The sequence below is a fragment of the Suncus etruscus genome, chromosome 3 (genome assembly GCF_024139225.1).
Source record: "Suncus etruscus isolate mSunEtr1 chromosome 3, mSunEtr1.pri.cur, whole genome shotgun sequence".
Lineage (NCBI taxonomy): Eukaryota > Metazoa > Chordata > Mammalia > Eulipotyphla > Soricidae > Suncus > Suncus etruscus.
The window spans coordinates 9,202,786-9,230,103 of NC_064850.1; the positions used below are offsets into that span (position 1 = coordinate 9,202,786).

Sequence of the window (27,318 nt, forward strand, 5' to 3'; positions counted from 1 at the left end):
ACTCTGGAATCACTCCTGGTGGTACTTAGGGGACCATATGGGATGCATGGGATAGATTCCAGATCTGCTGCTCCTTGCATTTAAGATTTGATTGATTTTTTTTGATTCGTTTTGTATTTTTGGGGCCACACCTACCAGTGCTAATTGTTTACTCCTGGTTCTATGCTCAGAGATCATTCCTGACAGTGCTCAGGGGGCCATTTGCATTATGAGAATTGAATCCAAATCAATTACATGCAAAAGCAAATACCCTTTGTATTACCTCTCCATCCCATAATTTGATTTTTGCATTCTCAAGCACCCCAAAGATTTGGTGGACATACTTTTATTGAGATTTAAAAAATATAATTACTTTATTTAAGTACCATAGTTACAAAATGATTGATATTTTTTTAATGCATCTCAACATTTGCTCATAAAAGTACATATAGTTAAGTGGTTTTTAAAACAGAATTGGGCAACCTTTACTACTCTCCAATCTAAAATAGAAACCCTGTACCCATTGGCTGTCATTCCCCTTCCCAGGCCACATTCGCCTACTTGTGTTCTCTGAATTTGCCTATCCAAACATTTTACATAAACAAATTTCTGCAATGTATGTTGTGACTGGTTCTTTTGTTTAACATAATGCTTCCCAGAGTGTTCCATGATGTCAGTTTCATTTTCTTGGCTTTTTATTGTCAAATAATATCCAGTTTTTCAATTTCAACTGACGGGCATTTGAACATAAATGTAATGCCCTTGTGAAAATTATGTACAAGTTTTTGTGTGGATAGTCTCACAGTTTTATACCTAGTGGAATTGCTAGGTCAAATATATATATATATATTTTTGTTTGTTTGTTTGTTTGTTTTGTTTTTGTTTTTTTGTTTTGGGCCCAAACTCGCCAGTGCTCAGGGGTTTACTTCTGGCTGTCTGCTCAGAAATAGCTCCTGGCAGGCACGGGGAACCATATGGGACACCGGGATTTCGAACCAATCACCTTAGGTCCTAGATCAGCTGCTTGCAAGGCAAATCCGCTGGTGCTGTCTCTCCGGGCCCTGCTAGGTCACATATTATAACAGTGATATGGGAACTTTTGAGAAACTGCTAAATTGCTTTTCACACAGGCTCAATGATTTTAGATTCTTAACAGTTATATACAAAAATTCTTTTTTTTTCCTTTTTCGTTTTGGGGGCTCATCCCATCTCCCCACACCCCAGTCCCCACACCCCCATCCTCGGCCCAGGCGCCAAAGTTCCAAAAATTCTAATTTCTCTTCATTTCGCCAACATGTCAACAATTTCAACTATCCAAGTTATATTAATTGTGGTTTTGATTTGCCTTTCCCTAATGCTTAATAATGTTGAGTATCTTTTCAGTTGTTCCATTATTTTATACCAGCCACCATACTCTGGCATAACTATAGGTTTGTAGTCAGTTGCAAACTGAGTCTTTCAAATTTGTTCTTTTGCAGGACTGTTTTGATTATTTGTGATTCATTACTTTCTCATATAAATTTTAGGATCAGCTTGGGAGTTTCTGCAAAATAAGAAATCACTTGGGACAAAATTGGGAATGAGTCAGAAAGATCAATTTGGCAGTTATTGCTATATACTAATAAAGTGTTCTGATCTATGAATGTTGGATTTTTCCATTAATCCAAATATTTTAATTTCTTTCAACAGTGTTTTGTGGTTTTTCAGTGCATTTTGCTAAATTTTGCCTGCCTTTTGCTAAATATATTCTGAAGTATATTATGCATTTTGCCTGCTTTTATAATATTGTTGCTCTGCTTCTTGATTTCATTATCTTTTTTTATTTTATTATTTTTTCGTCACATCCAGCTTATTCCTGGCTCTGTGTTTAAGGATCACTCCTGCTGGGGCTCAGGATTTTATGTGGTGCCTGAGATAAAACCCATTTCCTCGGGCCTGCAAGACAAGTGCCCTATCCAATGAAACTTATCTCTCCACTCCCTTACTTCCGTGTTTAGAATGCTCATTGCTACTATATAAGAATACAGTAGTGTGTCTTATGTATTAATATTATAGTTTATGGGGGACCGGGCGGTTGGCGCTGGAGGTAAGGTGCCTGCCTTACCTGCGCTAGCCTAGGAGACGAAACGCGGTATCGATCCCCCGGCGTCCCATATGGTCCCCCAAGCCAGGAGCGACTTCTGAGAGCATAGCCAGGAGTAACCCCTGAGCGTCACCCGGGTGTGGCCCAAAAAAACCAAAAAAAAAAAAAAAAAAAAATATTATAGTTTTACCTTGCTGCTGAACTCAGTTATGTAGACAATATCCATGGGGTTTTCTATAGATATAAGAACTGTGAGTTTTTCTTTCTCTTCAGCTTGGGTATCTTTTATTATTTATCTTGTCTAATTGCTTTGGCTAGAAGTCTAGTATAATGTTGAATGTAAGTAGTGTTGAAAGGATGTTCTTGATGTTAGGAGGAAACCAGTATTTATTTATTTTGTTTGTTTTTGTTTTTGTTTTTGAGCCACACCCAGCATTGCTTAGGGGTTACTCCTGGCTCAGAAATAGCTCCTGGCAGGCACGGGGGACCATATGGGACACCGGGATTCGAACCAACCACCTTTGGTCCTAGATCGGCTTCTTGCAAGGCAAACACCGCTGTGCTATCTCTCTGGGCCCAGAAACCAGTATTTATTAGCTATGAGAGCTTATGGGGTTTTTGTTTGTTGAGTCAAATCTTGGGTGCTCAGGGCTCACTCCTGGCTCTACTCAAGGCTCACTCCTGGTGGGGGTATGTGTGTGTCATAAGAGCATATGTCATGCTAGGAATCAGGTCTGGGTCAGCCACATGCAAAGGAAGTGACCTACCTACTATACTATTGCTCTGCCCCCACCCCCCAACTCCCTGTGGACTTTTTAAAGATATTATTTATGTGGTTAGGAATGCTTCCTTCTATTCTTAGTTTGTGTTGCAGTTTTGTTATGGAAAAATATTAGACCTTTGCCAATTTTTTTCTCCTGGGATTTTGTATTCAATGAATTACTTTAATTACTTTTGAGGATGTTAACCCTATATTATAGTCCGAGAGTATTCTTACTTTTATATATTGCCAGATTCAATTTGTTAGTAGTTGTTTGTTTTGGGGCCCATACCTATAGGTGCTCAGGATCGCTTCTGGTGGGCTTGGGAGACCAGATGAGTATTAGCATAGAACCTGGATTTACCATGTGCAAAGCAAGCACCCTTCATAAGCTGTACTATATATATATTTTTTACTCCAATTTGCTTGTAATTTTGTTTATATTTATTTATTTATCTATTTATTTTGGTTTTAGGACCACACCCAGCAGTGCTCAGGGGCTACTCTGGGCTCTGTGCTCAGAAATTGTTCCTGGCAGGCTCTGGGGACCATATGGGATGCCGGGAATCAAACCTAGCTGTCCTGGGTCTGCCCTGTACAAGGCAAACACCCTACCACTGTGCTATCTCTCCGGCCCCTTGCTTATAATTTTATATCTCTAATACAATGGGGCCAGAGTAATAGTACAATGGGTAGGGATTACCCAGGTTCTAACCTCCAGCATTTCATAGGATCCCCTAAGTTCCCCCACACCCCCCAGGATTGATCCTTGAGTGCAAAGTCCTGAAAACTGAGTATGACCCCAAAATATCTGGTTTTGATATTGGGGTAATATTTATCTTATAGAATGATTTTGGAAGTATTCTCTTTTGTTTTTTTTTTGGAACATTTATAAAGCAAAGCCATCTCTAGTTCAGGAATTTTTTTCCATTGGAAAATTTTTAATTATTCAATCTCTTGTTAAAATCTTCAGATTTTCTATTTCTTCCTGAATCAGTCCAGGAAATAAGTCAATCTATTTCACCTTAGGTTTCTAATCGTTGGCATATTTTCTCCCCCTCCTTTACTCCCTCCCTTCTTTCTTTCCTTCCCTCCTTCCTGCCTTCCAAAATGCCCAGGGGCTATACCAGCTCTGTGTCATGAGTTACTCCTGGTATTTCTTGGTGACTATGAGGTACTGGGGATTGAACTGGTACTCAGGGCTTGCTCAGGGATCACTCCTGGTGGGGAGCAAGGCAGGCAGGCACCTTACCTGCTACACAAACATACCTTCCTCTTCCTCCCATTCCCCTCTTAAATTTAAGTTGATGCAGGTCTTCTTTCTGGGAAATTCATGGCTATTATATCTTGCTGAAAATTATTTCTTGCTGTTTTTTCCTTTTTCTTCTGAGTCTCTGCCTCTTACTGTTTTTATTTTTTTTATTTCTTTACACTGAATTTGGGTGACTTCTTCAGTTCTTTATTAATTCTGATTTTTGTTTTTGTTTTGGGGGACAGTGCCTAGGAGACCTAGGGGCCCCAACATAATTATGGGCTAACTGGGCCAGTGGTTCAAAATGTGAGGTTCAAGGATGCTGTGCCAGAGATTATCTAGGTCTCAGGGACCAGGTGGTGATGGGGACCAGGCCTGGGTGAGGCTCATGCGAGGCAAGCAACCTAGCCTCTCTACCAGGGGGGGCCCTATCATAGTTTTCATTTATATTTAGGCTTTTCAAACTCTTTCCTCCTACCCCAAATATTTCTTTATATTTTCTAACTCTCTGAAGTACCAGTTTGTTTCATCTGATTCTCTTTAGTTTGTTTCATTTGTATGATTTAATATTTTTATACTGAACTTTTTAGTAATTGCAGGGAAATAACTAGTATACCCCTTTAAAATTAAGCTAATCTTTACAGCAATCATCAGTTCAGTTTATTTAAAAATTATTATTTGAGGGACAGAGGTAAGATACCACATCAATTTATTTAAAAATACTGTTTTGGTGGACTAAGAGATAGTACAGTAGATAAGGTGTTTGCCTTGCAAGTGGCCTGGACTCGATTCCTGGCATCCCATATGGTTTTCTAGGCAGTACCAGGAATAATTCTTGAGTGTAGAGCCAGGAGTAAGCCCGGAGCATTACCTGGTGTGGCTCAACACCCCCCAAAATTATTATTATTTTGAGGAGCAGAGGTAAGGTCACACCTGTATTTAGACAGCAAGCTGTCTCCTAGCCTCCAACACTGACCCTAGTCATTATTATCACTTTTCTGTGACCCCCTTTCCCAATTTTTTTTTGTTTTTTGTTTTTGTTTTTTTGTTTTTTGGGCCACACCCGTTTGACGCTCAGGGGTTACTCCTGGCTATGTGCTCAGAAATCGCCCCTGGCTTGGGGGACCATATGGGACGCCGGGGGATCGAACCGCAGTCCGTTCCTTGGCTAGCGCTTGTAAGGCAGACACCTTACCTCTAGCGCCACCTTCCCGCCCCCCCCCCCCCCCCCCCCCCCGCCTTTCCCAATTTTGGTTTCACTCCACTCCTGCTCTTTGGCCCCTAAGTCCCTGACAGTCTCTCTTGAGCAGTTCCTGGTAAGACAAAGTTAGGAGACTGTACCTGCTCACTCCTTTGCATGCATCCCCTACCTGTTCTCAGACCCTGATGTTTCCAAACTTAACTATATCTTGAAAGCAAAATACTTTGAAAGTGATGACTTATTGGTGGTGGTAGTAATGTGTGTGTGTGTGTGTGTGTGTGTGTGTGTGTGTGTGTGTGTGTGTGTGTGTGTGTGTGTGTGTGTGTGTGTGTAGAGGAAAAGACTGTTGGAAAGAATTTTTTAGCGTTGACTCATTGACTCTCTAGCTATTGCTTAGAATATTCGAGTTACATCCTCAAGCCTTCTGTACCCAACAATGTTGCATATATTTTTCATCTTTATAACAATTTTATCTTCTTTGTAACATCTAAGAGATAAAAGAAGCCTTATCTTCTTAGGCAGTTCTTCTTTTTCTTTTCTTTTTTTTTTTTTTTTTTTTTTTTGGTTTTTGGGCCACACCCAGCGGTGCTCAGGGGTTACTCCTGGCTGTCAGCTCAAAAATAGCTCCTGGCAGGCACAGGGGACCATATGGGACACCAAGATTTGAACCAACCACCTTTGGTCCTGGATCGGCTGCTTGCAAGGCAAACGCCGCTGTGCTATCTCTCCGGGCCCCAGACAGTTCTTCTTTTTGTGACTTTATTCTCTACTGGAACATGAGCTTCGTGGCAGCAAAGATTTATCTTATGTTGACTTCTGCCTAAGTGACATAGTTTTTATACTCTCAGTAAGTTCTTCCTTGTGAGTTTGCCACAGGAAGTCACTATGTTCCGATTGTGCAGTTTTTAGTTGGCTGGATCTAAGTGGCAGTGGAGAAGAGAAAGGAGAGGTGAACAGCTGGGCTTTTTTGAACCTCCAATAGGATGACTTTTCTCTTATCATCAGGGTCCCAAAGATGTCAGCCACCCCGTGTGCTTCAGACCAGAGCCCAAGGGTCTACTCAGCAGTAGAGAGCCAGAAAACCTAAGAGGGAAGGGACCAAGGCAGCATGATCTGAGTTCAGAGAACAACACACACCAGAAACTTGGGCACAGCTGTCACTCAGTCCCTCAGTGTCCCCCACATGGAAGGATGGGTGAAGGGATGCCTCTTGCGTGCTGGCCCTGCCATCATTTGTTGTCACAGAAGTGGCTTTGGAGCCATCTATGGGCACGAGAGGACTCCACTTGGCTTACTTTTAGAATTGCCTCCACAGCAGTTCTGTGTATTTGTTCTGTTTGTAAAGAGTCAGAAGTCCTAACTTCAAGCAGTGGTCCTCAAACTATGCCCCACGGGCTATATATTGTATTTGTCCCCGTTTTGTTTCTTCACTTTAAAATAAGATATACGCAGTGTTCACGGAAATTTGTTCATAGTTTTTGTTTTTACTATAGTCCGGCCCTCCAATGGTTTGAGGAACAGCGAAGTGGCCCCCTGTTTAAAAAATTTGAGGACCACTGTACCTAAGAGGACATTCCCAGAATGGGGTGAGGCACAGCACAGTTCCGGTCTTGGGCTGTATCTCCTGGGCCTCTGGAAGAGGGTGGTGGAGAATGACCAAGAACAGAAGAGCCTGAGTTCCAGCTTTCCTTGGCTTTCCCACCTACCTGGCTTTTTAATGCTTCCTGTGAGTAAACCAAACAAAACCGCTATGTCATGGGCTTTTTTTTTGTGAGGCGCTTACTTAGAGAATGCATTTTGCACAGTGCCTGGCACACCCTCATAAAATGCTGGTTAGTATTAAATAAAATCCAAATATTTTTGGCTATTTGTGCCTGTTTCTTGGTTTTTGGTTTTTACTCTTGGCAGAACTGGGTAGGTGGGAGGGGGGACCATCTGGAATGCTGGATAATTGAGCATATAATAGAAGGACCAGAGAGAAGGCACAGCGGTAGGGCGTTTGCCTTGCATGTAGCCAACCTGGGAGGGACCCGGTTCGATTCCCATGTGGTCCGCCAGCCTGCTAGGGCGATTTCTGAGTGCAGAGCCAGGAGGGACTCCTGAGCACCGTTGGTGTGACCCAACACACAATCAATCAATCAATCAAGTTTAAAAAATAAATTAGCAAAGGAGCTTTGATGGTCCATCTACAAGGTCAGCTGCCTCCGTATTTTGTTCTGCAAAACCTGAGGCTCACCTGTTCCTGTTCCTCCCACCGTCTGCTTGCTCTGTTGTAAGAGCTCATGTTCATGAGCTCTGAAGGCTTGGGGTGGGTGGGGATCACATGAATGGAGCATTGTTGTGTGGATGAATGATCTGGCTTTGTTCTGGGTCTTCAGTGTTTGACTTCCTGCAGTTCGTGTCCCCCCCCCCGTTAATTGCTAGAGGTACTCCTCGCTCAGTGCTATGTCCCTCTCCTAGTCATTCCTCCGAAGGGACCTGCTGAGTTGGGGTGGAAAGCTGCATTTCCTTCTCAGGAGCTCCCCAGGAATCAGGAATGACAGAAATGCAGCAAGTATACCCCACACGCGGAACCAGTTCTGAATAGGACATTGATTGGAGAAGTTTTGCAGGAGGCGGTGGACGCTTTAATTCCCGAGGCTGTTGGTGGCAGCTTGCTGCTGGCTCCAAACCCTTTAACTGCTTGGCTGCCAGAGTTCCGGGGGAATGCAGCACCCCAGCCCCACACAGCCCTCTCCGTGCCCAGATGGGAGCCCTTTTGAGGAAAGCGGTAGGTACTCACCCAGGCTGGACCAGAATAGTGGGTGTGGGTGTGGGTGTGGGTGTGTGTGGGGGACAGTTCTGTCTCCGTTTTGGGCCTCCGAGCCATGCCAAACTCGCAGGAAACTTGATCAGCCATAGGTGACTCCCTTGTGGGTTCTGGGGCAGTGGATTTCACAGGTTTTCTTCCTGTCCAAGCTGCTTCTAGTAGGATTGCTGGTGAGATGAATTGTTCTCTGTGGAGGTGACTCCAAGTTCTTCGAGGGCCGGCCCAAGGGGTCTTCTGAACACACACACACACACACACACACACACACACACACACACACACACACACACACACACACATTCTCAAAATTCTCTCTCACACACACACACACTGTCACATCTATGCATGCACACACAAGCATGCTGAGAAATGCAGAGTTAATCTCCTCTTCTTCCTGATTGCCTCTTCCCAGAATCCACAGAGGTTGGTTATTTTGGATGAAAATCAAGTCATGGTGGGTGGAACAGGTGAAAGGAAGTTTTCCCCAGCTGCTGGGCTAGGGCAGTGCCTACCACACAGAGCCCACCATCTTGGTATTGGCTGTTTGCACCCTGATTTGACTCGATTCTGCCAACCGTGGATCAAGGCTGGCATTTCTAGGAGCAGAACTCTACTGCAAGATTGGCCATGCCGTGGCCTGTGCACTCTGTGTCCCCAGAATCTACAGTTTGGCGACAGCTGCCTTTTCTTTCTTTTCTTTTCTTTTTTCTTTTCTTTTCTTTTCTTTTCTTTTCTTTTCTTTTCTTTTCTTTTCTTTTCTTTTCTTTTCTTTTCTTTTCTTTTCCTTTCATTTCCTTTCCTTTCCTTTCCTTTTCCTTCCTTCCTTCCTTCCTTCCTTCCTTCCTTCCTTCCTTCCTTCCTTCCTTCCTTCCTTCCTTCCTTCCTTCCTTCCTTCCTTCCTTCCTTCTTTTTTTTGGTTTTTGGGTCAACCCGGCAGTGCTCAGGGGTTACTTCTGACTCTATGCTCAGAAATAGCTACTGGGGGCCAGAGATATAGCATGGAGGTAAGGCGTTTGCCTCTCATGCAGAAGGTCAGTGGTTCGAATCCCGGTGTCCCATATGGTCCCCTGAGCCTGCCAGGAGTGATTTCTTTCTTTCTTTCTTTTTTTTTTTTTGGTTTTTGGGCCACACCCGCCGGTGCTCAGGGGTTACTCCTGGCTGTCTGCTCAGAAATAGCTCCTGGCAGGCACGCGGGACCATATGGGACACCGGGATTTGAACCAACCACCTTTGGTCCTGGATCGGCTGCTTGCAAGGCAAATGGTACTGTGCTATCTCTCTGGGCCCAGGAGTGATTTCTTAGCGTAGAGCCGGGAGTAACCCCTGAGCACTGCTGGGTGGGACCCAAAAACCAAAAAAAAAAAAAAGGAAAGAAAAAAGAAAAAAGAAAGAAAAAAAAAAGCTCCTGGCAGGCTTGGAGGACCATATGGGATGCCGGGATTCGCACCACCATCCTTCTGCATGTGAGGCAGATGCCCTACCTCCATGCTATCTCTCCGGCCCAACAGCTACCTTTTCTGTCAGCAATAATACCCTCCTCTCCAACATTATCAGAGACCACCAGATTAAACCCATAGCCCTGTTTATGCCAGACACACATTCCAACCCTTTGAGCAGTCTCCCAGGCCCACATTTCTTTTCTTCAAATGGATTCTTAATTCTCCCTTCCCCCTCTCTGGCTTTATGATTGTTGTGAAGCCTGGACACACACACACACACACACACACACACACACACACACACACACACACACACACGGCTGTGGTGTTCTCTGTGGCCTGGGGATACACACACAAACACACATGCTCTTTGTGTTGGGGCTCATTATGGTTCTGCTGCTGAGTTGGGGTGTGCAGTGCTTACAAGCTTGCTGTCTGAGGGTGCTCCTTGGTCTTGATGTTCGCATGGCTTTGTAGTTGTGTTGGAGGTGGGGAATGACGGTGGAGGGGTTGCAGCGCTTTTTTTGTGGGGCCTCCGCACACTTGCCTGTGTGGTATGGCTGGTGTAACTGTGATACCCATGACATCCCAGATAGCAGAGCTGCCCGCATGGTGCTGGGTACACATTGGACAGCAGAGATTTGAACTGTGACCCTCCGTTCATTGGCTAGGCAGGCATTCTGTGCAGAGCTTTGCACTGTTCCTCAACCCTGTCAGCCCCAAGGCCCTGTGGGCTCTCAGCCCTCACCTCCCACCTACCCCCATGGGCTCTCAGGCCCCCGGGGCTTTTGGGGCTGTGCAGGAACCTCCCCTGCTGCCAGAGAAGAAAGCATTCTCCTCCCCTCTGAGAACTGGTTGGATGAGTTTGCTGGGCTTCCTTGGTTGAGGCCCCTTAGAAAGGAAGGCCAGGGGCCTGCAGTGCTGGGACTGGGGGTGGGGGGCAGAGGTTGGAGGGGGAGTGCCTAGCCCTTGTCTCTGGAGGGTTGGCAGCCCTTGAGGATTGGCACTAGATGACAGAATTTAGAAGGTCTGTCTTTGGAAACTCCCTTCCCTCGCCTTCAAGATGGGCACTGGACCAGAGGTCAGCATCCAGTGGACAGGGCCTGGGGGTGGGGTGTCCTTTGGAGCTGTCTCATGCTGTGCTGCCTAAGGGGTGAGGAAGGCCTGGCCCATGGCAGTGCTCATGGGAGCATGTACACACACATTTTTTTTTTTTAAATCTGCATTCTGGCACTTGGAATCGGGGGTGGGATGGAGGAGGGATAGGGAAGTAGGAGGCTGTGTTTGTGGGAACTTCCATGTTGGCAGAATCATAATTCTAGATTCACTGAATTCTGTACTTGTCTAGTTCTCATTCCAATGGGAGGTTCCCTTTTGGATCCTATCTCAATGATCTAGCATGGAGGGAATGGGTTAAAGAGGGGACAAGCAGTATTCCATTTCCATCACCCCCTTTTAGCTAAAGTAACACCGACTCCAAGGGGAGATGCATGTTTTTCTAGGCCATGTGTTTAGTTAGCATGTTCCATCTCCATCCATCAGGGCTGCAGACTTGGCACGGGGCTACCTTTGTCCATAAAGCCATTGCCAGTGTCTTCCATGCCTGTCAGCCTGGCATATGGTAGCTAGGTGTTCAGGTGCTCAGGTCCTTCGGGATCTCACCTGCTGCTGCTTTTGTACCAAACACTCTCAGGTCTCCCTTTCTCCTGGCACAGTGAACTTCTCACTCAAGGCTCAGCTGAAAAGTGGGGCTGCAGCGATAGCATGGTGGGTAGGGTATTTGCTTTGCGTGTGACTGGCCTGAGTTCAACCCCCAGCACCCTATGTGGTTTCCTGAGCATCTAAAACTAACCAACCAACCAAAATAGACAGTAAAATTGCCCTCAGCTCCCTTAAAACTCTCTTGGTCCCCTCAGGTGTCAAGAGCTCCTGTGATATTATTTAGTCCTATTTCCGTACTAGCACTCAGAGCTTTGCTTGGTAGATAATCTCTTTTATGGATGTTTTTCTTTTTAGAACTTAGTTCTTCAAAGACTGGGACGATATCTCACCTATCCCAGTATCCTCAGGGCCTTGCACTCTGCACAGAAATGTTGACTGAAACCTCACGCTGGAGGCGATTTGAAAAGCACTTTCTCTTCCTTCTGTTATCATGCGCTCATCTTGTTTCTCCTGTGAAGGTATCTAGCTGCTGAGCCACTTGTCTACCCAGAAAAGTGCATTCTGACACCCATCTTCAGAAAGTGCAAGTAGTGATCATTCTAAAGGAGAGGGCTGTAGTGTGGGGCAAATTTCTCACTGCCTTGCCCCCCCCCTCCAGCTGGTTAGAGCAGAGCTAAGGCTGAGAGATCTGGGCTGTTCTGCTACTGTCCATCCTTTTATACCCCTGGGACTTAGGAAATGGGTGAATACCGGGCTGTCCCCAACACCGTGCATCTCTGTCCTGACATTCACATGTGTTCTTCAAAACAGGAGACCTTCTATTTAAAACTCAGGATTGGGGGCCCGGAGAGATAGCACAGCGGCGTTTGCCTTGCAAACAGCCGATCCAGGACCAAAGGTGGTTGGTTCGAATCCCAGTGTCCCATATGGTTCCCCCGTGCCTGCCAGGGGCTATTTCTGAGCAGACAGCCAGGAGTAACCCCTGAGCACCGCCGGGTGTGGCCCAAAAAAACCAAAACAAAACAAAACAAAAAAACTCAGTATTGGGGGGCCAGAGAGATAGCATTGAGGTAGGGCATTTGCCTTGCATGCAGAAGGACGTTGGTTTGGATCCTGGCAGCCCATATGGTCCTCTGGGCGTGCCAGGAGCAATTTCTCTCTCTCTCTCTCTCTCTCTCTCTCTCTCTCTCTCTCTCTCTCTCTCTCTCTCTCTCTCTCTCTCTCTCTCTCTCTCTCTCTCTCTCTCTCTCTCTCTCTCCTCTCTCTCTCTCTCTCTCCCTTGCCAGGAGCAATTTCTTTCAGTTTGTTTGTTTGTTTTGGGGGATCACACCCGGCATTGCTCAGGGGTTCCTCCTGACTCTGCTCAGAAATTGCTCCTGGCAGGCTTGGGGGACCATATGGGATGCCGGGATTCAAACCACTGTCCTTCTGCATGCAAGGCAAATGTGCTACTTCCATGCTATCTCTCTGGCTCTCCAGGAGCAATTTCTGAGCATAGAACAAGGAGTAATCCCTGAGCGCTGCCGGGTGTGACCCAAAAACCAACCAACCAAACAAACAAAACAACAACTCAGTATTGGGGCCAGGAAGATAGTATAGCAGGTAGGATGCTTGCCTTGCCTGCGGCTGACCCATATTCTATCCCTATACCTCTTGTGGCTCACTGAGTGCAGAGCCAGGAATAACCTCTGAGCAATTCTGATGTGGCCCCCAAACAAAAAAATTAGAAACAAATAACTCAGTGCTGAGGGTGGTTTTAGTCATCATCTATTTTCAGTTATGTTACCTGTGCTGCCTTAAGTTCTCTTCCTTCTTGGGTCAGTTTACCCTTATGGCTCACTCACTTCCGCCCCAGCTCCTAGCAGTACAGTCTGTGCTATCTCTCTCTCCTCGTGGAAGGCTCTGGAATGTGCCCAGCCTGCTACAGTGAGGACTGACTCACTTAGGCCTCATTTTCTAGCTTGACCTTCAGTGGGGCACGGGTATCAGATTGTTTTTCGTCTCCAGCCGAAATGTTTTCTATTTGCCTTGTATGATCATGGCCCCCATTAGCGTTCGGGTCACTGACGGTGGATAAACACTTTGGTGGGGAAGGGCGAGGTCATGCTTAACGTATCATTGAAATTAGTTGAAGATAGGGATCAGAATTTTAGGTGCCAGTCAGAAAAATATCATGTTCTGGGGCTTGAGTAATAATTTACCTCTTATCATTTGCAGTCATTTAGTGGGCTTAGTATTCTCTTGCTGCGCTGTGCTTGGTTGGTGAGATGATGAACTTGCAGGTTGGTGAGTTCTGTCTTGCTCAAGACAGCCTGGAACCAATAGCAAAGGCAGCTGGGAGGCCAACCAGGTCTGTCAGACTCAGACCTTGTGAATACATTTAGTGCTCTTGAACTTTGTGCTGTATGGCCCCTCCGTTCACACAGCAATTCTTGTTCTCTCCTTGCTGGAGACTACAGGGGCTGATAGAACCCCTCTCTCTCCACACCTCACATCTGCTGAAGGTCTCCAGTGCCTATGAATTGATGCACTATAAATGCCGCCGTTTTGAAGGTGCCATTCCTGTTTACTTCCTACCATCTCTGAATTTGAGGCCTGAAAACCTGTGCTTTTTTGCGATGGGGCAGGCCCTACTTGTCTGTAGCTTGGGGTTCCCTGTGTTTTGCTAAGAAACCATGTGTCAGGGAACCTTTTTGACCTAGAGATTGAATGAGGGTTGTGGGGTTTCCGGGACATTTGGACTTGTCTGGTTTCTAGTACCTTCTTTGACTGGTTCATCTTTTGGAGACCTTGTTTCTTTATCCCGCAGGCTTTGCCTTGAACAATATTTATTTCTCCTAGCAGCAATTATTCTCCTTTACCTTGAATATGTGTATTGGGTGAAACTCTTGGTAGAATGATTTTCTTGGGATATTTATTGAGGACCTTCTTGCAAACCGTCAAATGCTTCCTGGGCTCCTTTTCCTGTCTTCCCAGTCTTTTTTAGAGATTGCTCATTTAGCATGTGACCTGGTAGGGCTGTGGTGCCCTGGTCGAGCCCCTGGTCTGGGGCTAAGTATTTGGGGAATGCAGGGGTGATGGAGCAGTCACCTCTCTGGGGGCCTCTCTGCTGATTGGAGCCTTTTGGACGGTGATGAATGTGGAACCTCACAGTTAGGAGGAATTAACTCTGATTTTGACTTTGACCAGTGTTTACTCTGTGACTGGTTGGAGGAGTGGGGTGTGGTGCTCCAGGCATGGCTGATGACCTTCCTGTGGATAGCTGCTGAGCAGCTGGTCTGCACCCTTCCCTGAGAAGCAAAGGAGGGTGTAAGAAGGAAGAACCGTAGACTCTTAGGGTTCACTGTGAGTTCTGGGAAGAAACACTTGCACCTAGGCATCTCCATTGGCCTATGTGATTTTTATTTATTTATTTTTTGGGGGGTCACACCCACTGGTGCTCAGGCATTACTCCTGGCTCTGCATTCAGAAGTCACTCCTGGCAGGTTCAGGGGACGATATGGGATGCCAGGATTTGAACCAGGGTTCGTCCTGTGTTGGCTGCATGCAAGGCAAACACCCTACCGCTGTGCTCTTGCTCCGGCCCAGACTATGTGATTTTTAAATGATACCCAGGAATATTCAAGTTCGTAGAAATGTGTGTGTATTCTTATCCATGGATGCTGTAACCATGCCACAAACTTAAAATAACATACATTCTCTCCGCCTCTGCAGGTGAGAGTTGGTTTGAATTTACATGCTGCGCCCTGCTCCTCCACCACAAACCCAGCAGCTTGGCACCTGCCAGTCTCCTAAACACTCCCCTTCTACTTTCATTGCCACAGCTTCAGTTTATTTATTTTTATTTATTTATTTAATATATATATATAAAATCTTTATTTAAGCACCATAATTACAAGCATGATTGCAGTTGGTTTTCAGTCATAAACAGAACACCCTCCTTCACCACTGCAACATTCCCACCACCATTGCCACCCCCTCCTCCTCCTCCCCTGCCTGCATTCAAGACAGACACTTCAGCTTCAGTTTAACTTCTGTCACAACTCCCTTCTAAGGACCTTTTAGGACATTAGGCCTACCCTGAAACCCAGGATTCTCTCTCGGTTACAAAATCCTGAATTTGATCTCATCTGCAGCCTCCCTTGCCATATCTGATGGCATTCGTAGGTCCCTTTTATTCATAGATGAAAGTGTTGATGCATCATTATGCCTCTCAAAGTATGAGTGTTGAATGGGTTGAAAAAGGTTAAGGGGGCCCGGAGAGATAGCACAACGGCGTTTGCCTTGCAATGAGCTGATCCAGAACCAAAGGTAGCTGGTTCGAATCCCGGTGTCCCATATGGTTCCCTGTGCCTGCCAGGAGCTATTTTTGAGTTGACAGCCAGGAGTAACCCCTGAGCATCGCCGGGTGTGGCCCAAAAACAAAAAAACAAAAAACAAAAAACAAAAAAAAAGAAGAAAAAGGTTAAGGAAGCCTTTCAGAAGGAAGTGGCTGCATTTTTGTAAAGTGAGGGTCTGGGACACATTCCAGGCTTGAGAAGCAACCTGAGCAAATGTTGAGGTGGTGGACGGTGGGAGGGTGTGTGTGTGGGTGAGCTGTCCTCCCCTGAAGCAAGGTGCCAGGGGCTTTCCATTCCTTCGGACCAGATGGAGGGAGTTTTCTGGACTTCATGCTGCAGCCTGACTCCCTCTTAGAAAATATGTGGGTGCTCTGTGGACACCCATGATTCTTCCTTTCAAGCAACTGTGGTCTTTCTTTGCTTTGGGGACCTGGCCACACTTGGTGGCCTTCTGCTGTTTCCAATAGGTGGTAAAATAAATTCATGGGGGAAAATGAATTTAAATCAGCTGCTCTGGGTTTGGGTGGCCTGGAAAGGTGGTCCCACATTTCCCACAGCCTCAGTGGTCGTTGCTACTTTGCTTCCAAGGAACCCTCCCCCCCCCCCAAAGATTTTCCTGGTCTCTTCTGAGGGTGCAGAGGGCCTGGACTCTCTGAGGAGGATGGAAGGGTCAGAGTGCAGAAACTGCTCTGGAACGGGGCCAAGAACCAGACCCTCTGGAGTTCTTACCCTTCTTGGGGAGCTGGGGTGAGGGCAGGGGGCAGTGGGCCATAGGGTGGGGCTGAGGCCAGAAAACTGCTGACTGAGTTCAGAATTTCTGTGCAGGTTCCATATTGCCCTATCCCCTTTGTAGCTTTTTCTCTGTGACTTTTTTTTCTGGTGCCCTTGCTGAGGAGATCCTGAAGGTACAGTCACCGGAATTGTTCTGGCACAGATTAAATGCAGTTTGATAGTTCTGAGGTTTTTTGGGGGTGGGGGTTGCTGTGCAGGAGAAGGGGATTGAGTCACCCAGAGCTCCGGTCATGAGCTGGTAGATTGTCTCCAAGAAATTTATTTATTTATTTATTTATTGGGTTTTTTTTGAAGGGGGGGGGGTCACATTCGGCAGCGCTCAGTGGTTACTCCTGGCTCTATGCTTAGAAATTGCTCCTGGCAGGCTCGGGGGGGACCATATGGGGTGCTGGGATTTGAACCACCGTCCTTCTGCATGTAAGGCAAATGCCTTACCTCCATGCTGTCTCTCTGGCCCTGGAATTTATTTATTTAAAAAAACTTTTTTTTGGCTTTGGGGTCACACCTGGTAGCGCTCAGGAATTTCTCCTGTCTCTGCGCTCAGAAATCGCTCCTGGCGGGCTCGGGTATGCCGGGATTTGAACCATTGTTTGTCCTGGATTGGCTGCATGCAAGGCAAACACCCTACAACTGTGCTATCTCTCTGGCCCCTCCAAGGAATTTTTTTTTTATTTATTTATTTTTATTTTTGGGTCACACCCAGCAGCACTCAGGGGTTACTCCTGGCTCTACACTCAGAAATCGCTCCTGGCAGGCTCAGGGGACCATATGGGATGCCGGTATTCAAACCATGATCCTTCTGCATGCAAGGCAAGTGCCCTACCTGCATGCTATCTCTGCCCTCCCTCCAAGGAATTTTTAAGTGCCAAGGTGACTGAACCCATGAGGGAAGAAGGCCCAAGCCGAGGGTGTGGGTGCCAGGAGAATCCTGCTTTGCCCAGGGTCTGTCACTGAGCAGGAGCCCCTCGCCCCTCTTCTGCCCACTTACCTGCAGTTGTGTTGTGGGGCTCACCTTCTTGAGTGTGGGTTGAAGGGCGGTAGGTGAAGGAGTGACATCAGCCGCCTCCACACCTGGGCGACTCTCCAGAGTGCCGGCCTGAGCCAGGCCTCGCCCTGTCTGTCTCCCCTCTCCTGTCCTCTCAGCCCCTGGCCGGGGGAAGGAGGCCTGAATAGAGGGGTGCTAAGGCATAGATTCTTCAGATGATTCCAGCTTCCCCTCCAGGGTGGACCCTCCTTTCTGGAGAATGTATTTGTGGAATTTACCTGCCCCAGGGACCAGAAGTGTGGGCAGGGGTCACTTCTTTTTGGTTGGTTTGTTTTTGGTTTCTGGGCCACACCCAGTGGCACTTAGGGCTTACTTCTGTGTTCAGAAATTGCTCTGGGCTTGGGGGACCATATGGGATGTGGGGGACCGAACCTGGGTTTGTCCCAGGTCGGCCACCACATGGAAGGTAAATGCCCTACTGCTGTGCTACCACTCCGGTTCTGCAGGGGTCACTTCTTTTGGAGGCTAGAGGGGTTCAGGCAGATTAGGGAGGAGGGCATAGGGTGCCACCTGGCCAGTGCTGGAAATCATGGGGCCTGCTGCAGCCTGTCTCGCTCACATGGGGCTGGGAGAAGATCCCCAACAGTGACCTAGGGCAATGGGGGATGGGAAGAAGAATAGGAAGAAGGATATTTAAAGCTGTAGAGAAGGATAAAATAGAAGCTAGCCAGTCTTTCCCACACCCCCAGACTCCTGAATGGCTATGTCTGAGCTGCTCAAAGTGAGGCCCTTCAAAAAGTGAGGTCGAAGAGGGCTTCTCAGGAATTCAGGAATTTCTGGAATTCTGGAAGCCTGACGCTTGGCCTGAGATGACGATGAACTGGATTGCTTTGTGTGGAAAGGTGGTAGAGGTCCTGTTGGGTGCTGGGGAATCTGGAGACAGGGTGGATGTGGGCACCTGCGTCCAGGGCCCACTATAACCTGCTCCATCACCCCCAACCCCCAGGATATACTGTTTTTCCAGGAGAGAGTGGAGAACTGGGTTCTCATCTTCCTGTTCTATCTGGGGGTGCTCCTAGGAGTTGGTTGTCCTAGGAATGCTTCAATAACCTTGCAGTGCCAGGCCAAGTGAGCTGCCTCTTGAGTCCCATTGGTGGTCCCCACCGTTCTACCTTCTTTGCACATTCACTTTTCTTTCCTGGGTCTATAAGTCCTTTGGGGCTGGGGAAGGTTAAGGGGCTATTGAGAGCCCCCGTGTTTCTGCACCTTCTGATTCTCACGGGTCTCTTAGCATCCGGGCTCCAGTCTGTTTTTGTTGGTACTTGCTCTGACGTCTGTGGCCATTCCATTTGGAGTTTATATTGTCTAATCAGAGAATGAACTGACAGGCAGTGGGACAAGGTAGATTAGTAAAGAATCATTAAAATATATATTATTTGATTCGCTTTCTGATATTTTTATATCTGAAGATGTCTCCCAAGTGATACAACGGAGGCCCAAGACTCCCTCTGGCAATTCTGGGCCAACTGCTTGGCCCTGCAATGTGAAAGATTGCCTTGGGGGTGCTTGGAGAGACCCCTAGAGCTGCACCTAGCAATGCTCAGGGGACACTGGGTGCTGAGGCTTGTGCATAAGACATGCACCTTAACCCTGTTCTATCTCTCCAGCTCCCTTTACCTCTCACCCTTAACTCTTACCCTTCACTGTTGCCAGTGAGGGTAAACAAAGCATTAAGTTAAAATCTCTGATCTTTTAAGTCTCACTCTCCCCTTCCCCCCCAAGTTTACAGTGAGTAGAGGCTGAGAGTGATGACTAATCCATAGCCTGTGGCCGTGTGTGTGTGTGTGTGTGTGTGTGTGTGTGTGTGTGTGTGTGTACATGTACTCAGCCCTTTTGTCCCTTCAACTTCCTGGCTGTGGGTTTGGGGAGGGGTTCAGGTTGGGGGCTGGCTGGATCTCTCTCATGCATGTTCCCTCCCACCTTGCAGCTGCTTCTGCAGGAAGTCTAGTTGCTGAATCTCAAAGGCTCTAGAAAAGAGGGAGAAGAAAACAGCAGGCCCGCATTTTTCTGAGGCTCCCAGTTGCAATAACCCCAGGGTATGAAGGGAGTACTGGGAGGGAGAAGACCCAGCGCTTCTTGAGTCCTCATCTGCCCCATGAGAGGATCATGAAGCACCCCAAACTGAGATAGGGTTGGTGGGTGGATCCTGCCCGACTGGAGTACCTACTCAATAGGCCTGGGTTAGGGTCATCATGGTGGGCCATGTGCCTTAAGGCGCCCCCAAGTCTGGGGCTAGTCAGACCCTGGGAGCCAGCAGTTGGGTACTGGTGTGCTGTGAAAATTGTCTTGGGGGCAGTTTCCTTGAGCGGGGGAATAGTGTTAATAGTGTTTGCTCAGAAATTTAAAGATTATGGGGCCGAAGCAGTGGCACAAGTAGGGCGTTTGCCTTGCATGTGCTAACCTAGGACGGACCACTGTTTGATCCCCCGGCATCCCATATGGTCCCCCAAGCTAGGAGCGATTTCTGAGCCCATAGCCAGGAGTAACCCCTGAGCGTCACCAGGTGTGGGCCCAAAAACAAAACAAACAAATAAACAAACAAACAAAACCCAAAAATGAAATTCAAGGGTTAGGTAGAAGTGACTCAGTGGAATATTGTGACTATTTGAGCCAGGGTGCTGACCATAGCAAGTTTGGGGGCCCCTTCAGGGCACCCTCTAGCTCCTTCTAGTGACTCCCATCTATGAATTAGTAGCTTCTGAGCCCTTGGAGTAGAAGGTTTTGGGTGGGAGAAAGTGAGACATGGAGACTCGGAAGCTTATTTCCAGTGGAAGTAGCCAGCGGGTGTGCCTGGGAGTTGTCTCTTCTGAGGCGGTGTGGAGTGTTTCTGTCCTTCCCCAAAGCCTCTCTCTGCCCCTCCCTGCCCCTCCTGGCCTGCAGCTCCCTGCTTTCCGGGAGAATGAGCACCTGAGGCTGCGTGTCTCACCTGGGAGCCGCTTCCTGTTTGTTGAGATTGGGAGTAAACCCGGGTCATGCACAGCTGGCTCAGCTCTGGGGAATTTCCTGTGTCAGCAGACGCTAGATGTCTTGGGGGGGGAGGGGCTTGTACCAGGTATGGGAATGGGGGTAGTGTTTAAATTTCCACCTTGTCCCCCTCTTTTTTGTGGCCCTGTCTGGAGTCAGGGCATTTGTTGTTCTGGTGCTTGGGGATTATGCAGTCCTGGGAAGAATAGACCCTCTGGCCTGTGCAAAATCTTCCTGGGACCTGTAGCGTGTGGGCTTCAGTTCCATACTGGGTGCCTCACCCACTTGCAGGACTCTGGGTCCACCTGCGGGTGGCTGTGCTTCTGGCTGAGCAACAGAACTGGACTTGGGTTCCGTCAGGAGGTGGTGCCATTGGTAGGGGAGGCACAAGTTAGAGGCTCCTCAGAATTTCTTTTTCTGTGTGTTTGGGATTTGGATCACACCCTGCGGTGTTCAAGGGTTATTCCTGGCTCTGCGCTCAGAAATTGCTCCTGGCAGGCATGGGAGACCATATGGGATACTGGGGATCGGACCTGGGTTGGCAGTGTGCAAGGCAAACACCCTACTGCTTGGCTCCTCCTCAGAATTTCTGAGGATCCTTTTTTTGTCCTCAGGTTGGTTTACCTTTTATCCACTGTGGGAAAGGGTGCGGGAAGGAACCACACAAACATCCTAGAGCCTGTGCCTGGAGCTTCCTTGGCCTCCAGAGCTGTTTGTTTTTAGTATTTTGGGGCCACACCCATCAATGCTCAGGGATTGTTCCTGTCTCTGTGCTCAGTCAGGACTGACCCTGGGCAGTGCTTGGTGGATCATATGTAGCACCCAGTTGACATAGTAAGGCAAGCATCTTAATTCCTCTGCTCCCATCGCTATTTTTATTTTAGTATTGTTGTTTAAAGATATTTGGGGGGGGGGGCTGGGGTACCCCTGCTGGGCTCAGGTTACTCTTGGTTCTGCACTCTGGGGTTATTCCTAGTTGTTCTCAGAACCATATGGGGTGCCAGTGTTTGAACCAGGGTCGACCCTATACAAGGCAAATGTATCATCCCTGCACTCTATTGGGCCTCTTTTTTGGGGGGGACGACACACCCAGTGACACTCAGGGTTTACTCTTGGCTTTGTCCTCAGAACTCGCTCCTGGCTTGGGGGACCATATGGGACACGGGGGGATCGAACCGCTGTCCGTCCTAGGCTAGCGCACGCATGGCAGATGCCTTACGCCCTGCACCACCGCTCAGTCCCCTCTCGGGCCTCATTTTAATCTACTTTGTGGGTACCTCCACCGAGGTCCTTTGGATCCATTGGGGCCACACTCAGTAGTGCTTGAGGGGCCCTGGAGTGCCAGGAACTGAACTTGGTGACCTTATACATTCCAGGCAAGGACTGTTGACCTTTGAGCTGTCTCCCCAGCTCTCCTTTTAACCATTTTCTGCATGTAGATAAACAACAGTGAGAATTTGCGGTGCACACCCATTACTGCTCCCAGCCCCCAAAACTTGGTTTCTGGCAAAATGAAGCTCCATGTCCTTTACACAGCAACTCTCTAATCTTTCCCCTTCCCCGACTCCTGGATACATCCTTTTGCATTCTGTCTCTGAGGATTCCGGAGTTTGATTTTTTTATCTGTTCTGTTGCAGAATCTTCCTGGGGTGCCCCTGCCAGGCAGCGATGCCAGGATGCCTGTCTCTGCCTCCCCTCGCCAGGATGGCAGCCAGGAGCGACCTCTGAGCCTGACCTCCACCACCTCCTCATCAGGCTCCTCCAGGGACAGCCGCAGCACCATGGAGGAGCCTGGGGGCCCAGAGGCGTCCACCGAGAACGGGGCCAGCTCCCCCCGAAGCAGGCATGCCCCCCACAACAACAACAACTCCAGCGGCTGGTTGAACATGAAGGGACCCCTGTCCCCCTTCAATGGCCGGGCAGCGGCTGGACCCGCGCATAAACTCAGCTACCTGGGCCGGGTGGTACGAGAGATTGTGGAGACGGAGCGGATGTATGTCCAGGACCTTCGCAGCATCGTGGAGGTGAGGTTGGCACCTATGGGCTGGGTGCAACCTGGTCTTCAGTTCATATACCCTTGGGAGTGGCCTGGCTGGCTGGCAGAGATGCCTGGAAGGAGGGTCTCCCTGCCTGAGGCATCTTGGCAGCCACCCTAGCAGGAGATTGGAGGCCTCAGGCAGAGCTCCCCTAAGCAGCCACTTGTCCGCTGGAACTAGGGAAACTCTTCACTGTGGCCTGGGATGTCCAGTAAGGCTCTGGGCAGTGAAGTTTAAACACTGAGAAGTAATGGTTCCTGAACCCTCGCTTTGTTGTTTCCTGACTGGATCCCAGACATATGTGTCACCCCTCAAGTCTTGGGTTCTTATCTCTATGTTGAAAGTGCACACACCTTTTGGGGCTGCATAGGTGAAGGGTTTCATGCTGGGCAAAACATTCGAGAGAAGGAGACTGTGTAGTCAGGCTGAGGATGCCCCAGCCTGCTTTGGAGAATGCTTCCCTGGCTTCTCAGGAGGGATGTTTAGGGGAGGGGCTGGGGACAGGATCCTTTTGGGGTTTTCTGAGCACCGTCTCTTCCTACAGGACTACCTCTTGAAGATCATTGACACGCCTGGGCTGCTGACGCCCGAACAAGTCAGCGCCCTCTTTGGGAACATAGAAAACATCTATGCTCTGAACAGGTAAGAGCTAGCTGCATCCTCTGTGCTCGCCTGTCTTGAACTTTAGAAGGCTCCTGGGGATTCTCTGGTCTCTTGATCTGAAAGCAAACAATGGCTCTCTGGAGCTCTGTCCGTCCTGCTCATAGGTACCAAGACATGACAGCAGGAGGGACATCTAAGTGTGGCCCTGCGGCCAATGTGTAGCCCTGCATGGTGCCTGGGAGATGGGTGCAGGCCTGTGTTCTGGGTGCAGCTAGGCCAGTATCCTTGATAGATGCTGGATCCATCCTTGTGCTTGGTGCTCTCCCTCTGGGTGGTCCCTTCGCCCTCTTCATCTTTCTTTATTTCCATGTCTCCCTACTTCCTCCCCACCTTCACTTTGAGTCTGTAGGATGCTAAGTCCCTCTTTGATGAGCTGACCCATTGGGGGAGCCAGAGGCCAGGCAAGATGAGATGGAGGCAGAGCAAGGCCTGGCCAGCAGCTGCCTCGGGACAGTAACTCCTTGTGGGTCAGAGTATATCCCCTGGGCCTACAGACTGCCAGGAAAGAGTGGTTGGCAGGAATAAGGCTGGACATTCTGTCATTGCTAAGATAGGAGGAAGTTGGGGCCGGAGAGATAGCATGGAGGTAAGGCATTTGCCTTGCATCGGTGATTCAAATCCTGGCATCCCATATGGTTCCCCGCCGTGCCTGCCAGGAGCTATTTCTGAGCATAGAGCCAGGAGTAACCCCTGAACAAAAAAACAAACAAAGAAGATAGGAGGAGGCTGGTGAGGTGGCGCTAGAGGTAAGGTGTCTGCCTTGCAAGTGCTAGCCAAGGAAGGACTGCGGTTCGATCCCCCGGCGTCCCATATGGTCCCCACCCCAAGCCAGGGGTGAGTTCTGAGTGCTTAGTCAGGAGTAACCCCTGAGCATCAAACGAGTGTGGCCCCAAAAACAAAAAACAAACAAACAAACAAAAAGATAGGAGGAAGTTGCCTTACACTGCCCAGAGGAATTTCCTGTTTCTGCAGGTATGAACTAGAGAGCTGTCTGAGGGGCAGGTGCAGGCAAGACTGAGACGATGGGGTTTTGGGAACAGGAGGAACAGGGGTTCGATTTCTAGGTTTCCAGTGGCCCTTTCTAAGCTCAGAAAACGTTGAGACTCAGCCTCCTTACCCCCCATGCCTCACCCTTCCTGTGCCTCTCTCTTCTTCCTCCTTTAATTCCTGCTTTTGTCTGTTTAACTCCTGCCCACAGAGGAGCTGTTTCCCCTCTAGAGGTGGGTACACGTGTCCTCTCTCCCTCTCCTGCTTGCTGAGCACGTGGGTCTCTGTCCCCTCCTTCAGGGTGGCTGCCCCAGGCAGGACTCACTCCCTGGAGGTGTGCGACCCTCCGGCATGGCACCACGAATTTGGGCTGGGGGCATGTTAGTGGTTGTAGAGGCTAGAGAGCCCCCACAGCCCTAGGCCTGATGGCTCTTCTTCCTCCAACCTCCAGCCAGCTCCTCAGAGACCTGGACAGCTGTAATAGTGACCCCGTGGCCGTGGCCAGCTGCTTTGTGGAAAGGGTAAGAAGGGTGGAGGCCTTCATGTCCAGCCTGCCAGGGGCTTCAGAGGGACAGGAATCCCTCGCTGACGAGCAGTCTGAGCAATGGGGGTCTCCCTGCCTTGAGTGGGAAGGGGTTCTGGGGGTCACCCTGTGCTATTGGGTAGTAAGAAGAATCTTAAGGAATGGGAGCCATAGGGACCTTCAGAGGCAGAGCCTCTGTTTTACAACCAGGATTGTATTCTAATATCAGGCGTGGGAGATGACGCAAAGGTTTAGATGGAGCACATGCTTGCTTGCATGGGAGAGGTCTGGATTTGATTTCCAGCATCTTATGTTCCCTGGCATGGCCAGCCGTGGCTCAAAACTCTTCAGATGAGGCCAGAGTGACAGTTTAGTGGGTGGGGTGTTTGCCTTATATGTGACCATTCTGGGCTCCATTCCCAGCATCCCATATAGTGGCCGGAAATAATTTCTGAATGCAGAGCCAGGAATAAGTCCTGAACACCACTGGGTATAGTCTTAAAAGAAAAAGAAAAAAAAAAGAAAGAAAGGAAGGAGGGATGGAAGGAGAGTGAAAGGAAGAAAAGAAAGAAACCCTTTTATATGGGTCAGGATGCATGCTTTGCACATGGCAACCTGAGTCAATCCCTCAGCATCACATATGGTTACTCCAAGCCCCACCAGGACTGATCTCCGAGCTCAGCTGAGAGTAAGGCCTGAATGTAGCCAAGTGTGGTCCTTCAGATAAAACAACCAAAAAATAAATCCAAAAAGCAGAAACAGACCCCAGAGTATAGCGAGAAGGAAAGAAACAGTGGAAGAGGAGAGACACAAATACAAAAGGATGGGGACCAGGGGCCAAGTGGGCTCAGGTACATTGGTAATGTTAAAAAAATGAGACAGAACTGAATATCCAAGCCAAAGGCAACAGCAGTGGAATCAAGAGACCCAAACATTAATCTAAACTTCAAATGGGCCTGTTCTTTTGGCAGGTTGGGGGGCAAAAGGTGGTAGTATGGAATACATTCTTGGGACCAGTGGTGGAGGGAGGTCAACACTGGTGGTGGGATTGGTCCTGATTCATCGTATATTTGAAGCCCATCTATGAAAGACTCTGTAAATCACAATAATTTCAATACAATTAAAACATTTTAAAAAAAAGCAGAAACAAAACAATTTTATGTGTTCAAATAGGAGTTGCCCTGAAATCATACTTTCCTCCCTCTCCCTAGAGCCAAGAATTTGATATCTACACCCAATATTGCAACAACTACCCTAAGTGAGTAATTCGACTTTAGGGAACAGGGCAGGTAGAGCAGCCCAGGGGCCCCTGTGGATCCGTGGTGGTGACAATCACCCATCCCTTGCAGCTCGGTGGCCGCCCTGACGGAATGCATGCAGGACAAGCAGCAGGCCAAGTTCTTCCGGGACCGCCAGGAGCTGCTGCAGCACTCGCTGCCCCTAGGCTCCTACCTGTTGAAGCCTGTGCAGCGCATCCTCAAGTACCACCTGCTTCTTCAGGTAACCCCTTGCACCTTCCAAGCCAGGGCCGGGGGTTCTGGATGGGGAGATTCCCAGCACTGTCTGAGCCCCTGTCTCTCATGCAGGAGATCGCCAAGCACTTTGATGAAGAGGAGGATGGCTTCGAGGTGGTTGAAGATGCCATCGACACCATGACCTGCGTGGCCTGGTATATCAACGACATGAAGCGGCGACACGAACACGCAGTCCGGCAGCAGGTGCCCCCGCACTCAGGGCCTGGGGGACAGGCAGGGTGTGGGGTGGTGGTTGTGGTAGTGGTGTCAAGGTTCAGGAGAGGGTAGCTGGTTTGAGCTGAGGGTGGTGACAGATGGACTGGGTTTCTCTGAGGGACGCCCCCAGGGTGACTGGTCTGTAGCGGGGTCCCAGGCAGCTTGATCCAGGGTTGACCCAGAGATTTGGGCATCTGGGCTGCAGGAGATCCAGTCTCTGCTTATCAACTGGAAGGGGCCAGACCTCACCACATACGGGGAGCTGGTCTTGGAAGGCACATTCCGAGTGCATCGCGTGCGCAATGAAAGGACCTTCTTCCTCTTCGACAAAGCGCTGCTCATCACCAAGAAGCGGGGTGACCACTTCGTCTACAAAGGGCATATCCCGGTAACCAGGCCTGGACTCTTTGTCCAACCCCTTCCCCACTCGTTTCTTTACCCATGGGTGCCATGCAGCTCTAACTTCCAAAGTGACTTTCCCTTGCTCCCTTCCATGCTTCTGACAGCCCTCCTCTGTTGAATTAATTATTAATTATAAAGTCCTTGATGGTGCATGGAGTCTGCCTGGCACCCAATGCCCCTTTAGGCAAGCGGGTTTGAGGGTTCAAGGAAATTACCCACAGCTGTCATGAAGTTTCAGTAGAAATTCAGCTTTATTATAAGGCCCTAATCACCGTGTGCAGCCTCTTTCTTGCTCCTGTATCTAACCTGTCTCTCATCTCTCCATGCTGCGTCCTCTTCCTTGCTGAGCCTCTCTCCCTGAATCTCTCTCACCCCTCTTCCAGGCAACCCCTTAAATTACCAACCAGACTCTTCCCAGCTATGGGAGGGTCTCCCTCTCCGGGTGAGATAACCAGGAAGTTGGGGGGAAGGGTGACACTCCTCTTTCTCCGCTGTAGTGCTCCTCCCTAATGCTGATCGAGAGCACTCGGGACTCCCTCTGCTTCACGGTCACTCACTACAAGCACAGCAAGCAGCAGTACAACATTCAGGTGAGGGCCGGGGCTCCCTGATAGAGGGTGGGGCCTTTTCTCAGGCTCCGGCAGAGGAAAT

At 48.7% G+C, this 27,318-nt stretch overlaps 1 protein-coding gene across 1 annotated transcript in view; it reads left to right on the forward strand.

The window, feature by feature from the left end:
- Window positions 1-27,318, forward strand: part of PLEKHG3 (pleckstrin homology and RhoGEF domain containing G3) — a 46,808-nt gene that overhangs the window by 10,590 nt on the left and 8,900 nt on the right. The window contains exons 2-9 of the mRNA XM_049770317.1: window positions 21,964-22,350; window positions 22,907-23,004; window positions 24,464-24,533; window positions 25,747-25,793; window positions 25,885-26,035; window positions 26,122-26,253; window positions 26,471-26,653; window positions 27,165-27,257. Of these exons, the coding sequence (XP_049626274.1) occupies window positions 22,003-22,350; window positions 22,907-23,004; window positions 24,464-24,533; window positions 25,747-25,793; window positions 25,885-26,035; window positions 26,122-26,253; window positions 26,471-26,653; window positions 27,165-27,257 (1,122 nt within the window). The 5' untranslated portion in view covers window positions 21,964-22,002. The remainder of the gene's footprint in view (window positions 1-21,963; window positions 22,351-22,906; window positions 23,005-24,463; window positions 24,534-25,746; window positions 25,794-25,884; window positions 26,036-26,121; window positions 26,254-26,470; window positions 26,654-27,164; window positions 27,258-27,318) is intronic.